General features: G+C 48.1%; 5 protein-coding genes across 5 annotated transcripts; 2 read left to right on the top strand and 3 right to left on the bottom strand.

Moving 5' to 3' along the window:
• The first annotated feature begins 16 nt into the window (after positions 1-16).
• Positions 17-2,930, top strand: LOC6734997 (sarcosine dehydrogenase, mitochondrial). The gene is made up of 3 exons (XM_039291599.2): positions 17-1,663; positions 1,720-1,862; positions 1,928-2,930. The coding sequence occupies exons 1-3, from the start codon at positions 86-88 to the stop codon at positions 2,889-2,891; spliced, it is 2,685 nt and encodes an 894-aa protein (XP_039147533.1). The 5' UTR covers positions 17-85; the 3' UTR covers positions 2,892-2,930.
• Positions 2,931-3,249: 319 nt separating this feature from the next.
• Positions 3,250-6,191, bottom strand: LOC6734996 (sodium-independent sulfate anion transporter). The gene is made up of 9 exons (XM_002081942.4): positions 6,009-6,191; positions 5,375-5,674; positions 5,090-5,314; positions 4,906-5,021; positions 4,384-4,687; positions 4,022-4,324; positions 3,814-3,959; positions 3,588-3,758; positions 3,250-3,528 (listed from the first exon to the last, which is right to left on the bottom strand). Exons 1-9 carry the CDS (start codon positions 6,022-6,024, stop codon positions 3,322-3,324), a joined length of 1,788 nt encoding a protein of 595 aa, XP_002081978.1. The 5' UTR covers positions 6,025-6,191; the 3' UTR covers positions 3,250-3,321.
• Positions 6,192-6,319: 128 nt separating this feature from the next.
• LOC6734995 (WD repeat-containing protein 5) lies at positions 6,320-7,547 on the bottom strand. The gene has a single exon (XM_002081941.4). It carries the CDS (start codon positions 7,429-7,431, stop codon positions 6,370-6,372), a length of 1,062 nt encoding a protein of 353 aa, XP_002081977.1. The 5' UTR covers positions 7,432-7,547; the 3' UTR covers positions 6,320-6,369.
• Positions 7,548-8,396: 849 nt separating this feature from the next.
• Positions 8,397-10,647, top strand: LOC6734994 (kinesin-like protein subito). The gene is made up of 3 exons (XM_002081940.4): positions 8,397-9,062; positions 9,124-10,322; positions 10,381-10,647. The coding sequence occupies exons 1-3, from the start codon at positions 8,522-8,524 to the stop codon at positions 10,525-10,527; spliced, it is 1,887 nt and encodes a 628-aa protein (XP_002081976.1). The 5' UTR covers positions 8,397-8,521; the 3' UTR covers positions 10,528-10,647.
• On the bottom strand, positions 10,640-12,479 carry LOC6734993. The gene has a single exon (XM_002081939.4). The coding sequence runs from the start codon at positions 12,398-12,400 to the stop codon at positions 10,640-10,642; it is 1,761 nt and encodes a 586-aa protein (XP_002081975.2). The 5' UTR covers positions 12,401-12,479.
• Between the last annotated feature and the right edge of the window lie 33 nt (positions 12,480-12,512).

Here is a 12,512-nt window from a genome sequence, read left to right as displayed (position 1 = left end):
GCGGGAGATTACCATGGCGGGATTGTGTTTTTAACTCGAGAATTCAGTTGAGATTCTAAAGTCGTCGCGCTCGGCAGTTTTCGAGATGTGGCGCCATCGCATCCTGCAGCAGGCTTCGCGCCGTGGAATCAGCAAGCAAGTGAGGGAAGATGGAGTAGCTCGAAGGGAACCAAGTGGATCCCTGCCAGGCGCAGCAGATGTTGTGGTTATTGGCGGTGGTTCGGCGGGCTGTCACACACTGTATCACCTGGCACGACGTGGTGTCAAGGCCGTGCTCCTGGAACGCGCCCAACTTACGGCCGGAACCACCTGGCACACGGCTGGATTGCTGTGGCGCCTGCGTCCCAACGATGTGGATATTCAGCTGCTGGCTAATTCACGTCGCATGCTACAGCAATTGGAGGAGGAAACGGAGCTAGATCCGGGATGGATTCAAAATGGTGGCATCTTCATTGCTCACAATGAAACGCGTCTCGACGAGTATCGCAGACTGGCCACTGTGGGCTCAGCTTTGGGTATTGAAAACCAAGTGCTGAGTCCGGAGGACACCCAGAAGTTGTTTCCCCTCCTCGATCCGTCGGCCTTTGTGGGCGCTCTCTATTCTCCGGGTGATGGGGTCATGGATCCGGCGATGCTGTGTGCGGCCCTCAAGAAGGCAGCCACTAATCTCGGAGCCCATGTAATCGAGAATTGCGGAGTGGATGATCTACTGGTGGAGCAGACTGCAAGGGGCAAGAAGGTGGTGGGTGTTTCCACGCCTTTCGGGGACATCAAAGCTGAGAAGGTAGTGAATGCTACAGGAGTGTGGGGTCGTGATCTGGTGGCCAAGCACGGCACCCATCTTCCCCTGGTGCCCATGAAGCATGCCTATATTGTTTCCGAATCCATTCCGGGCGTGAGAGGCCTACCCAACATCAGAGATCACGATTACTCCACCTACTTCCGCATCCAAGGGGACGCCATCTGCATGGGTGGCTATGAACCGAATCCCATCCTGCTGGAGCCCGTGCCCAAGGACTTCCATTTCGGACTCTACGAACTGGATTGGTCTGTGTTCGAGACCCATGTCGAGGGAGCCCAGAAATTGTGTCCCAGCTATGCGAAATATGGCGTGAAGAGCACGGTTTGTGGCCCGGAATCCTTTACACCCGACCACAAACCCTTGATGGGTCCGGATCCCAACCTCGATGGGCTCTACCACAATTGTGGCTTCAATTCAGCGGGCATGATGTTTGGTGGTGGTTGCGGGGAGCAGACCGCCTTGTGGGTCATCCAAGGTCAACCGGAGCTGCCCATGTTCGGCTTCGATCTGCGCAGATTCACCCAGGAGCAGGGCAAAGCCATCCAGTGGATCAGGGAGAAGTCGCACGAGAGCTACGTGAAGAACTACAGCATGGTCTTCAAGTATGATCAACCACTGGCGGGTCGTGATTTCCAAAAGGACCCACTTCACGACGAGATGATGAAGGCAGGCGCCGTAATGGAGGAGAAGCAGGGTTGGGAGCGGCCTGGTTTCTTCCTGGCCTCCGGTTCCAAGAAGGCGGTGGTTCAGCCTTATGACTGGTACGGAAGCTATGGCCACCAGAGGCACAAGGACAGCGAGTACGAGAGAGTTCTGGATGGGGATCTTCACTACAGCCGTTTCTCGGAGCACCACGATCTTGTAAGTAGCTCAAGTAGCTTATCTGGAAAGCCTGAATAATAATATATATCTTTCAGATCGGATCGGAGGCACTGGCTTGCCGCAATAACGCCGTGGTCTTTAACATGAGCTACTTCGCCAAGCTGCTCCTAGATGGTCCACAGGCCCAGGAGGCCGCTGACTGGCTCTTCTCCGCCAATACCAACAGGGATCCCAGCAAGTAAGTCCCATGTGTTGATATACACATTTATAAACCTTTCTAACCAATTACCATTTCCCTTTCAGAACTGTCTACACCTGTGCTCTAAACGATGCCGGCGGAGTGGAGGCGGATGTGACCATTTCCCGCCTAGCGCCCGGAACCGGAGAGGTCTACAATCCCAAGATCAATGGCCAGGGCTTTTATATTGTGGCTGGCGGCGCCTCTGCCTTCTACACTTATAGCGCTCTGCTGGCAGAGATCCGTAGAAAAGGATTCAATGCGAGCCTCAAGGATCTGACTGCCGAATTGGGTGTGATTTCCATTCAAGGACCAAACAGCCGAAAGATCCTGCAGCCCCTCATCGACTGTGATCTGTCCGATGAGCACGTGGCTCCCAACAGCACTCGATTAGCCAAGTTCGGAGATGTGGGTCTCCGCTTGCTGCGCGTCAGCTTTGTGGGAGAACTGGGCTACGAGCTTCATGTGCCCAAGAAGGATTGTGTCGCCGTCTATCGCAGTCTAATGAAGGCGGGAGCTGGACAAGATTTGCGCAATGCGGGCTATCGTTCCCTGTATTCCCTTAGCAGCGAAAAGGGCTATCATCTATGGAGCTTCGATCTGCGACCGGATGACACGCCCCTGGAAGCTGGCTTGGGATTCACATGTCGCAAGACGGGTGCAGATTACCGTGGCAAGGCGGCCATCGAAAAACAACGAGCTGAGGGTCTCAAGAAGCGACTGGTCTACTTGACGCTCCGGGATCAGGTGCCCATCTGGGGTTTGGAGGGAGTCTACCGAAATGGCGAACCCGTGGGCATACTGCGACGAGCTGAATATGCATATACGCTTGGAAAGTCCCTCGGACAGACATACGTGTCCCGACCAGATGGCCAGATCATCGATGCTGATTACATTCGGAACGGGGAGTACGAGGTGGACATCTTGGGCAAGAAATACCGCGCCGACTGCCACTTGCGCAGCCCATTCGATCCCACCGGCCAACGGGTTCTCGGTAACTATGCATCCGAGTCCAAGTCCAATAAATAAAGATTAGCCTCTTCCACTTCCAAGAACTCGTTTACCCGGCGTAGGGAATTTCTCTCAACCTTTCTCTTTCTGGCAGGGCACGAAGGTATTGTTGAAGTGCCTGCCTTAACATATATGAAGGGTCATAAATTACTTTCGCCATGAATAGGGAAAGGTTCGAAGAAAGGTCACGGTGTAGGCAGACAGGCAGTCTGCGAAGTGGTCACCCGAAATGGTTGCGGTTACGGCTCAATTAATTTCTGTGTCCAACTATTATGACATCATTCTCGGTTTCCGCGAAGGATATGCCTTTCCAGACGTAATTCTAGAGCACTCGGTCTCCTCGGCCAGACAGAGGGTCGCCACTCAAGTGGATATCTTTGCTTAAATGATATTTCATATAATTGTGATATTGATGCAATACTTTCAGCTTATAGATAAAGTAGGTTCTTCAGGCCTCGATGGTTACGGTGGAGGCCGTATTGGAGGGACTATCGAAGTGGCCAGCTACCACCTCCTCCAGCGACAAATCGAACTTGAAGATGGGACGGAGATCGTTGTTGAGTCGACAGACGACTCCGGCGGAGGCGATGTTCCAGTTCCAGCAGATCATGGCGCAGTTCAGCGCCTCCAAGTCGCCCTTCATCGAGACAATATTCTGATGGGGATGCAAACATTATTATCAATCAGATTGTGTGCTTTTAGCGGCCCACTTACCATGGCCACTGTGTAGTCAATGGAGTTGATCTCCTCGCCCTTGATAACCACCAACTGGGTCTCGCCATTCTGGTTGTTCAGGAAGCGCACCACCTTCTCCTTGAGATACTCAGCCGATGCATAGTCCAGCTTTTGCTTCACATCCACCACGCTCACTTCGTGACCATTGATCTGGTAGATGATTTATGATTTATTGTTGCATCTAGATAAGATAGGATAAGCTCACCTTCTCCAGTTTGATGTCTACATGGGGACGTGCACTGCTATATAGAATGTATACCATGTTGGCAGCAATGCCACACAGAATTCCGTACTCCAGACTCCAGAACATGCAGGTGATTACAGTGACCACAAAGGGAAACAGATCCTTCTCTGGAAAGTTAAGACATTGCGTTAGAAGGCATAGCTAGAAAACTGTTTCACCATAAACTCACTCTTAGATTTCCACATGTCCTTAATCTTGTGGAGCTCCACTAGCGATATCATCGCTGCTATAATAATTGCAGCCAGCGTGCATTTGGGTATAAAGTAGAAAGTTTGTGTGAGGAATGCCAGTGCCATGAGCACCAGGGCACCGGTGACAGCTCCTCCCAGTGGTGTCTTCACCCCACTGGCATTGTTCACAGCCGTGCGGGTAAAGGATCCCGTTACGGGCATGGAGAGCACAAAGCTGCCCATGATGTTGCACATACCCAGTGCCACCATCTCCTGCGATGCGTCTACAATTTTTCCCTTAGCTGAAAATGTAGAATTCCTTAGTATAAATGGTTTTATAACTAATTTAAGTTATACCTACAAAATGCCTTCGATATGGCTACTATTTCCAGGATCGAGATCAAGGGAATGGAACCCAAGGAAGCACCGACAGTGCTGATCATCTCACCAAAGGAAACGTACTCTCCATCTACGGTGGTGCTGAAGGGCGGCAGCCGGAAGGGCGGCACTCCGGCCGTAATGTTTCCAGTTACCCGGAAGGGTTGATTCCCATCTCGACTTAGGATGTAGGCCAAAAAGGTGCCAAAGATCACAGCCAGGGCGTTTCTGGAGAGGCCAAGGTACTTCCAGAATATACGATTGCCCCATTTGATGTCTTTAACACGCTGAAAGTAATTATAAATTAGTTTAAAATATATACAAAATATAATGCAACCATCAAGTTAACTTAAGTTATTAAAGCAACTAATTTTGAAGAGCCAAATTTATGCTGTATCTTAAGGTTCTTAACCCGAAATCAAAATCAATCGGCTGCCAGAATTTTGTTGATTGGCTTAAATTGATATCGCAATTTAATAAAATTTCGCTTTTATTTCCTTCTCACCGTCATGAGCAGCAGGAACACCAGAGATGAGACACCCAGCAGGGCATCCCATAGCCTAATTGATGTCAAGTGGGTGAAGAAATTCTTCCAGGCGGGCAGTAAATCATTCGAAGGACCTGTTTTCAATGCATATGTGTCAGGTAGTTTGAAATTTCGAGACAATTATAAATATTTAGGAACTCACTGGTCAGACCCACAATGTTGTTGATCTGGGCACTGCCAATTGTGGTGGCCGCCGCCATGGTGAAGCCAGTGATCACGGGAATCGAAATGAACCTGACCAGTACACCCATGTTGAGCAATCCAAGGAGAAGTACAATGCAACCAGCTAGGAAACACACCAGGACCGCGTAATCCGGACTGATAGTGGCATACTGGTTGACCATTAGAGCCATGATGGCGGTTGTGGCTAAATAGATGTTGTGAAATTAGCACTGATAGCAGAAATTTACCCCAGATCGGAACTCACCAATTGTGACATCTTTGCAGGAACCAAACACGATGTATGTGAAGCAACCCATGAAGGCGGAGTACAAACCGTACTGCGGCTCCAAGCCGGCCACCACTCCATAGGCAATCGCCTGGGGAATAGTCGTTAATCCCACCGTGAATCCCGCAATGAAGTCCTGCATGATGTACTCCAATCGGTAGCGAGGTAGCCACTTCAGGATCGGGAACTTGTTGGTCACGGTGGACGGACGACACAGCTTGCGACCGCCATCCCTGATTAGGGAGCCCACATTGGGCAGTTGCTCCCGGTACAGATTATCTGTGAATCCAAAACATGCCTTGGATGAGGAGTATTTTCGTGTACCAAGATAACCCCTCCCCGTACCGGGCTAATCTTGCCTGGCAGCAACTTGTTCGGACATCTGTCGATCAGTCGCTTATATTGACTTTGGGCTGGTCATCTTATCGCCCGACAGCCTGGACTACCCCACGCAGATAAGGTGCATTCAGATACTCTTTTATGAATTGGCACGTATTTTATACGATTACAGCCCCCACTTTCTCACCGGATCAATCGCTGGAAACGTAGCAAATGAACTGACCCTGATCAGCGCGATCGCTGCTTCCGGAAAAACCCTGGAGCAGTTACTCACCCTCATCGGCTCTCATCGCGGGTGGCTCTCCAGCTTTAAACCGGGCTGTAGTTCCGAGAACGATAGGGAAACCGGCTGCGATGCAAAGGCAATGGCTGCAATCAAAACCGGGGAGCTAACGCGTCCGCTCAGCGTGCTGCTCCAAACGCGACTGCCGCTTCGATCGCCGTCGTCCAACGGCTTTAGAGACCGAAAGCAATCGCGTTTGCACATTCTGGCCATATAAGATTTACAAGCGCAGGTACCGGTACCGCCATATCATGTTCGCTCTGTTAGTCCGTTGATAAACAATTACAAAGACAACCTTAATATTTGACTAATGGCATGGCCGGCTTATTTATATTAAGAAAGTAATTACAAGCTAATGAGTGGGATTTGGTTGATTGTTGTAGTTATCGCTGCTCTTCCAGATTTTAATGGCATATGAATTTTGTAAGGCGCCGCTAGCAATCACATTTTCCGTGGGGTGGCAATGGGTGCACAAAACCTGGTCGCCCTCCGTGCTTATCTTTTGGACCAGCTCCCTTGTCTGCAGATTCCAGATGCAAAGCGTATTATCCTCGCTGCCGGAGACAATCCAAATGCCACCGGTGATGGAAAAGTTGGAGTTGGAGCAATATAACTGATTCGTATGCCCGCGATAGATCCTCAAGCACTTCGACTTGTTGTAGTTCCAAAGCCTAAGGGTGTTGTTTAATGTGGACGACAGGATGTAGCGTCCGTTTGGTGAAAACTTCACATGACCGACTGGGATGTTGTCAACGTCAACGAGAGTCTTCATCACATGTCCGGTACTAGTGTCCCACAAGCGTACCAGTCCATCAAAGCTGCTGGTGACAAAAATATTGCCTTCGCGGTGGAAGTCCACCGATGTTATGGGATCTTGGTGGGCGCGGACGATTTCGAGCGTTTTGCCAGTGCGGACATCCCAAAGGCGCACTGTTTCGTCAAAGCTAGTGGAGGCCAGCAGATTGGACTGCGGATTAAAGCAGCAGGAGAAAGTGTAACCGCAATGCCCCTTCAAAACTTTGACGCAGAGCTTGCTGCGGGAATCCCAGAGACGCACGGTCTTGTCATCGCTGCAACTGGCAATTAATCCATCCGCCGACCAGGCGACATCGTTGACTCCGTTTTCGTGCCCGGCCAGCGATTGAATGCATCGGGTTGCGCTCAAGTCCCAGAGCATGAGCAGCATGTCGGCGGAGCTGCTGACCAAGTTCTCGCCACATGAACTAAACTTCAGACCAGTAACGCTGCCACTGTGACCGAGGAGCGAGTGCTTAATAGAGTAGCCCGGAGACACGGAGCTCTGCAAAAACTGACTTGGCAGTATAGGCATCTTAAAGGAATCGAAAGCGGCCTCCGGGATTGCGGTTTCAGTTTCGGAATCTCCAGGAGTCGATGCTGTTTCAATCAATTCCATAATTTTATTTCTTTAGGTCAATTTTAATTTCTTACGAGTTCTGCGAACAATTCGAAAACTTGGCGATTACGATGACAGTTGCTGAACTGCCAAATGGTCGATTATATTTTGTAAAAGGGGTTTTCATTGGCCTGCCAACTTTAGCCAATTGTTTTTGGCGCCCAGTTTTAAGTTTTTATTATTTTTTTAAATTAAATACCTACAAATGTTGAGTCTGTTTCTAATTATCGCGAAAAAAAAGTACACACGTACTGATAATTGGAAAGAACGCATCATTTCTATTCATTAAACACTTTTTTACAATATTTGTCAAGTGCACACAATTGTTAATTGCTTCTACAACTACTTATAACTCATTTAGTCAATATTTGTTTGAATTCCCAGACAGGGGGCGTAAAAAATCAGACTGGGAAAAGTAAGCAAGCCCAATTAATTTGCGTTTTAAGGGAGTACTTATTTGACGACAGGGTGCTCTATTTGCGCAGCTTGTTATTGTTATGCTGTCCAGACTTGTTAACCAAACATTAAACAAATGGCCGGTGCTGTGCCGTGCCGGCAATTTGTCACCTAATTATTTGTCGACGCTGCTAATCTTACATATGGGCAAAATTGGAGAATGCGCGATAATCAAGTCAGTGAACTTAATATTTGCATGGTAATTTAACAGACCCTAGTTTATCAACCAACTTAAAGTTAATTTTCAACTTAAATTTTAGTAACAGTTGGATTTTTTCTGCACATATATGCACCTTTATTATGTTAAAAAATTTGAATAAATGCATTTTTATACAAAAAATGTGTGCCAGTACTAGAAAGAATTAAAATTATTTATAATAACTGGAACGCATTGCGTTCGACTTTTTTTTTGTCGAAATTTTTTTTTATTATTAAAAGTCTAATTTCTTCATTAAATATTATTGATGGTATATTGTAACGGGTAATTCAAATGATCAACGGTCACACTAAACAGTGTAGCTGCCAGCTGTCATTTAAAATTCAAGTAAAGTTGGCAGCCCCTTGGCGTCTGAAAAATAGCGCGAAAGGAAGAAAACTAAAAAGTTATCCCTTCAACCCACTTAAGCAGCGCAACATGGACAGCAAGGAGGTTTCGGAGGTGCCAAGGCGTGAGGTGCGCTCCTTCCTGATGGCCCGGGATCCCTCCATCGACCGCCGATTTCGACCGCGACCAAACAAAAAGATGCGCCTGTTTGACAACATTCAGGAGTCGGAGGAGGAGAGTTTTTCCGAATACTCGGACACGGAATCGGAGTACAAGTACCAGTCGAGCGAGGCGACCGAAGGTGCCTCCTGCGCTACCAGTGCGGCAGACAGCAGCAACTTGGAAACGGGTCCACAGGTCTTCCTGCGTCTGCGTCCCGTGAAGGATGCTTCCAAAGCCTACATAGTCTCGGAAGAAGCAAATGTGCTGATCACCAGCTGCAAAGTGGACTCGACCAGCAACAATGTGAACCGCATGGAAAAACACTTTGGATTCACTTCCATCTTTGACAGCACCGTTGGCCAGCGAGACATCTATGATGCCTGTGTCGGTCCAAAAATTATGGAGGAGGAATGTGTGACCATTATGACATATGGCACATCGGGGTCTGGAAAAACGTATACCTTACTGGGTAAGCGAAGAAGATTTGCAACTTATTTGCTGGGCAATCGTTAATTTCAATCCATTTTGAGGCGATGATGTGCGTGCTGGAATCATTCCGCGTGCCCTGGAAAACATATTCACCATTTACCAGGACACCGTCTTCCGATCACCCAAGCTTAAGCTAATCAATGGCAGCATCGTATTCCTGCAGGACGACGCCTCGCTGAAAGAGCTGCAGATTCGGAAAAAACTTTTAGACTTATGTCCGGATATCAGTGCCCACCATCAGCGTCTGAAGCAGGTCATTGACGGCGACCACATGTTCGAAACGAAGGCTTCCACAGATGTTTCCGTCTTGGTCTGGGTGTCCTTCGTGGAGATCTACAATGAACTTGTGTACGACCTATTAGCCATTCCGCCGAAACAGGACAAGCTGGGGGAGGTGCCACGAAAAAATCTGAAAATCGTGGGCAACAAGGGCCACGTCTTCATCAAGGGCCTGACCAGTGTTTTTGTGACGAGCAGCGAGGAGGCGCTGCGTCTGCTCCGGCTGGGCCAGCAGCGATCAACGTACGCCTCCACCTCGGTGAATGCCAACTCCAGTCGGTCCCACTGTGTCTTCACTGTGGACATACTCAAGTACAATCGGTCTGGCATCACCACACAGAGTTCGTACAAATTCTGCGACCTGGCGGGTTCGGAACGCGTGAACAACACGGGTACCTCCGGCCTTCGTCTCAAGGAAGCAAAGAACATAAACACATCGCTGATGGTGCTGGGTCGATGTTTAGACGCTGCCAGTACAGTTCAGAAAAAGAAAAACGCCGACATCATTCCATATCGCGACTCCAAGCTAACAATGCTGCTACAGGCTGCTTTGCTGGGCAAGGAAAAATTGGCCATGATCGTGACGGTTACGCCTCTGGATAAATACTACGAGGAGAACCTGAACGTTTTGAACTTTGCTTCCATCGCCAAGAACATCATCTTCAAGGAGCCCGTAATTAAGCAGCATCGCGTCAGCTACTGTGGTTTCATGGAATTCTCAAAGATGTCGACGTGCGAGGGCGGCGACTACACCAAGGAACTTGAGGACGAAAACGTACGCCTGCAGTTAGAGATTGAACAACTGAAGTACGATCATGTGCTGCAAATGCAGCTGCTTGAGGAGAAACTGCGAAGGGAACTGACTGCCACGTACCAGGAGATAATCCAAAACAACAAGAAGCAATATGAAGACGAATGCGAGAAAAAGTTACTAATTGCACAAAGAGAATCAGAATTTATGGTTAGTGAATATAATCATTTAATACATTAGTAGATAATATAAACTATATATTTTACAGCTTTCCTCTCAACGCCGAAGGTATGAAGAACAAATAGAAGACCTTAAAGATGAGATAGAGGAACTTAAGAATCCCGCAAGCGACACGGACATTTCTGATGATCCAAACGAATCTAAGTCTCCCATCGAAATCATCGATGATGATTAGTTTCTTTAATTCACAATTTTTAATTTGTTAAGTGTTAAGTGATTTTAAAATTTAAATTTGAAACTTGATATGTTGCAGAGTTGGCCCCGTTTTCCAATAAACATGTGAATGATCAGAGAACTAGTGACACAAATAATGATGTGATTCCGTGCCAAGAAACTTCGAGTAGGAATACCAGAATCGCCATTAACATAAATGTTCCGTACGCCTGCCACATCCACTGAAAATCCACAATCCGTAGCGAGGTAGGGTGCTCTCTTTCCTTTAACTGCAGGCTGGGATCCTCCAAACCGGACAATCCAGCTGCTGTCATGTCGTAGTAGTGCATTCCCACCCAGAAATCATAGAGTCCATTGGCATTTACCTCCAAAATGAGTTGGCTGACGGGCTCTGTGAACAAGGAATTCTGCGGCCATTGGAATGAGAGTAGCGCCAGGGACCACAGGCAGTCATCCGTGGAGTAGATAAATAGCTCTCGGGTGAAGCGCTTCTGCTGCTCACTGAACAAATTCCAATACAATCGGGAGGCAAAGTAGGCATTGCTTGTGTTCCTTCCATTCCTCAAGTGATTGTACTCACTCACATTGACCACCAGCATGGGCACACGCAGTTTCATCCATGTGGGAAAGTCTTCCTCGGTCGTAACCAATGGTATTTTGGTGCGCCGTAGACCAGCAAAGCTTCGTGCTTGAAATTGCCGCGGTGGATGAGCCATCAACGTGTCCAGACCCGCTCCAAAAATGCTGCTCACATTAAGGCCCACTATTCCAAGCATCAGAAATATCAACCTGGTGGAGAATCTTCTCGACAAGGGCAAATTGAAGGATTGTCCCAAGATCCCTCGTAAAGCTTTATCATTTAGCACAAAGTCCACCAGACGCACATCGCGATGGGTCATGTTCCGAAGGAGATTCAAAGCCATTCCGTAACTGAAAACAATAACAATAGCCAGGAACATGTTGGAAACACTGCTCAGTATAAAGTAAATATCCTTAATTGGAATTCTTCTGGCCACCGGTACCATTAGGCAGACGTGGGTCACCTCCATGGGATAGCTTGTGCTGGCCAACTGCTCGACTCGCTCCATTATCGTCAGACTGGCAGGAACATCAACTGAAAAGCTCTCGCTCAGCTCCTTGAGGGCAGTCGCATTCAGAAAGCGCCCGGTGGTCACCTTCTTGGACAGCTGCAGCGTGGCGTTCAGCTTCCACGACAGCACATGAAAGAAGCGTCCCACAGATCCGGCTAGGATTTGCTTACCCGTTCGTCTGTCCACGTAGAGAACAGAACGCGGAAGCCATTGGTCGGGCATTACAATCAGAGGGTGACCGTGCATGTTGGGAAAATCCTTGTCGAATATAGTTGAAGATTCAAGGGAGCGATACTCCGTTCGGAAGCTAGGGTATAGGTGATATCTATAAAAGTAGCGATGTTCATCTGAAGCTAAAAGTCCAACAATGTTCCAAATTCGGCGATGGTAGCACGTTTCGAAAATATAGTCCATACTAGTTCGATCTGAGAAATTGTTTGATATATAGACAATCTTTTTCTGACTCGGAAAATCCATTAGAGATTTCGTAAAATTGTCGAGTAACTCCAGGTCCTTTTGCAGCTCATGTCCAGGCAGGCAAGCTACGTGTAGCGGCCGGGAAAACATCCGAATGTTTATAGAAGTCTCGCTATCTGAAAGGATAACCACTGGAATGGTTTGATTCTGAAAGATATCCTTTGCCCAGCTGTGCGGACAATAATCAGTACGAATCATTATCACTGAGAGCGAGTGCTCCGCTGCTGCTCTAAAGATGAAGTCCACAGCGGATCCCGCAACCAGGACGTGTGCCCATAAAACTATTCCTGCTATCACTGTCCACATATCCTTTCACTTATGTTGCTCATCAGACTTAGCTGCTTTATTTATATAGTGCAAGAACTGCTCCAAGTTGAATGGAAATGCCTCGTCAAGTTTTTCACGCCCTCAATGATAA

The sequence above is a fragment of the Drosophila simulans genome, chromosome 2R, assembly GCF_016746395.2.
Source record: "Drosophila simulans strain w501 chromosome 2R, Prin_Dsim_3.1, whole genome shotgun sequence".
Lineage (NCBI taxonomy): Eukaryota > Metazoa > Arthropoda > Insecta > Diptera > Drosophilidae > Drosophila > Drosophila simulans.
The sequence above is the reverse complement of the archived record's forward strand: the minus strand, read 5'-3'. Positions and strand labels throughout refer to the sequence as shown.

Excerpts from the sequence above, each read along its gene's own strand:
- LOC6734997 (XM_039291599.2), top strand. The coding sequence starts at position 86 with ATGTGGCGCCATCGCATCCTGCAGCAGGCTTCGCGCCGTGGAATCAGC. Across the intron at positions 1,664-1,719 it reads TCTCGGAGCACCACGATCTT|ATCGGATCGGAGGCACTGGC; the intron begins GTAAGTAGCTCA and ends TATATCTTTCAG. Across the intron at positions 1,863-1,927 it reads ACCAACAGGGATCCCAGCAA|AACTGTCTACACCTGTGCTC; the intron begins GTAAGTCCCATG and ends TTTCCCTTTCAG.
- LOC6734993 (XM_002081939.4), bottom strand. The coding sequence starts at position 12,400 with ATGTGGACAGTGATAGCAGGAATAGTTTTATGGGCACACGTCCTGGTT.
- LOC6734995 (XM_002081941.4), bottom strand. The coding sequence starts at position 7,431 with ATGGAATTGATTGAAACAGCATCGACTCCTGGAGATTCCGAAACTGAA.
- LOC6734996 (XM_002081942.4), bottom strand. Across the intron at positions 5,022-5,089 it reads CAACATTGTGGGTCTGACCA|GTCCTTCGAATGATTTACTG; the intron begins GTGAGTTCCTAA and ends CATTGAAAACAG. Across the intron at positions 3,960-4,021 it reads GGACATGTGGAAATCTAAGA|AGAAGGATCTGTTTCCCTTT; the intron begins GTGAGTTTATGG and ends TTAACTTTCCAG.
- LOC6734994 (XM_002081940.4), top strand. The coding sequence starts at position 8,522 with ATGGACAGCAAGGAGGTTTCGGAGGTGCCAAGGCGTGAGGTGCGCTCC. Across the intron at positions 9,063-9,123 it reads AAAAACGTATACCTTACTGG|GCGATGATGTGCGTGCTGGA; the intron begins GTAAGCGAAGAA and ends ATCCATTTTGAG. Across the intron at positions 10,323-10,380 it reads AAAGAGAATCAGAATTTATG|CTTTCCTCTCAACGCCGAAG; the intron begins GTTAGTGAATAT and ends TATATTTTACAG.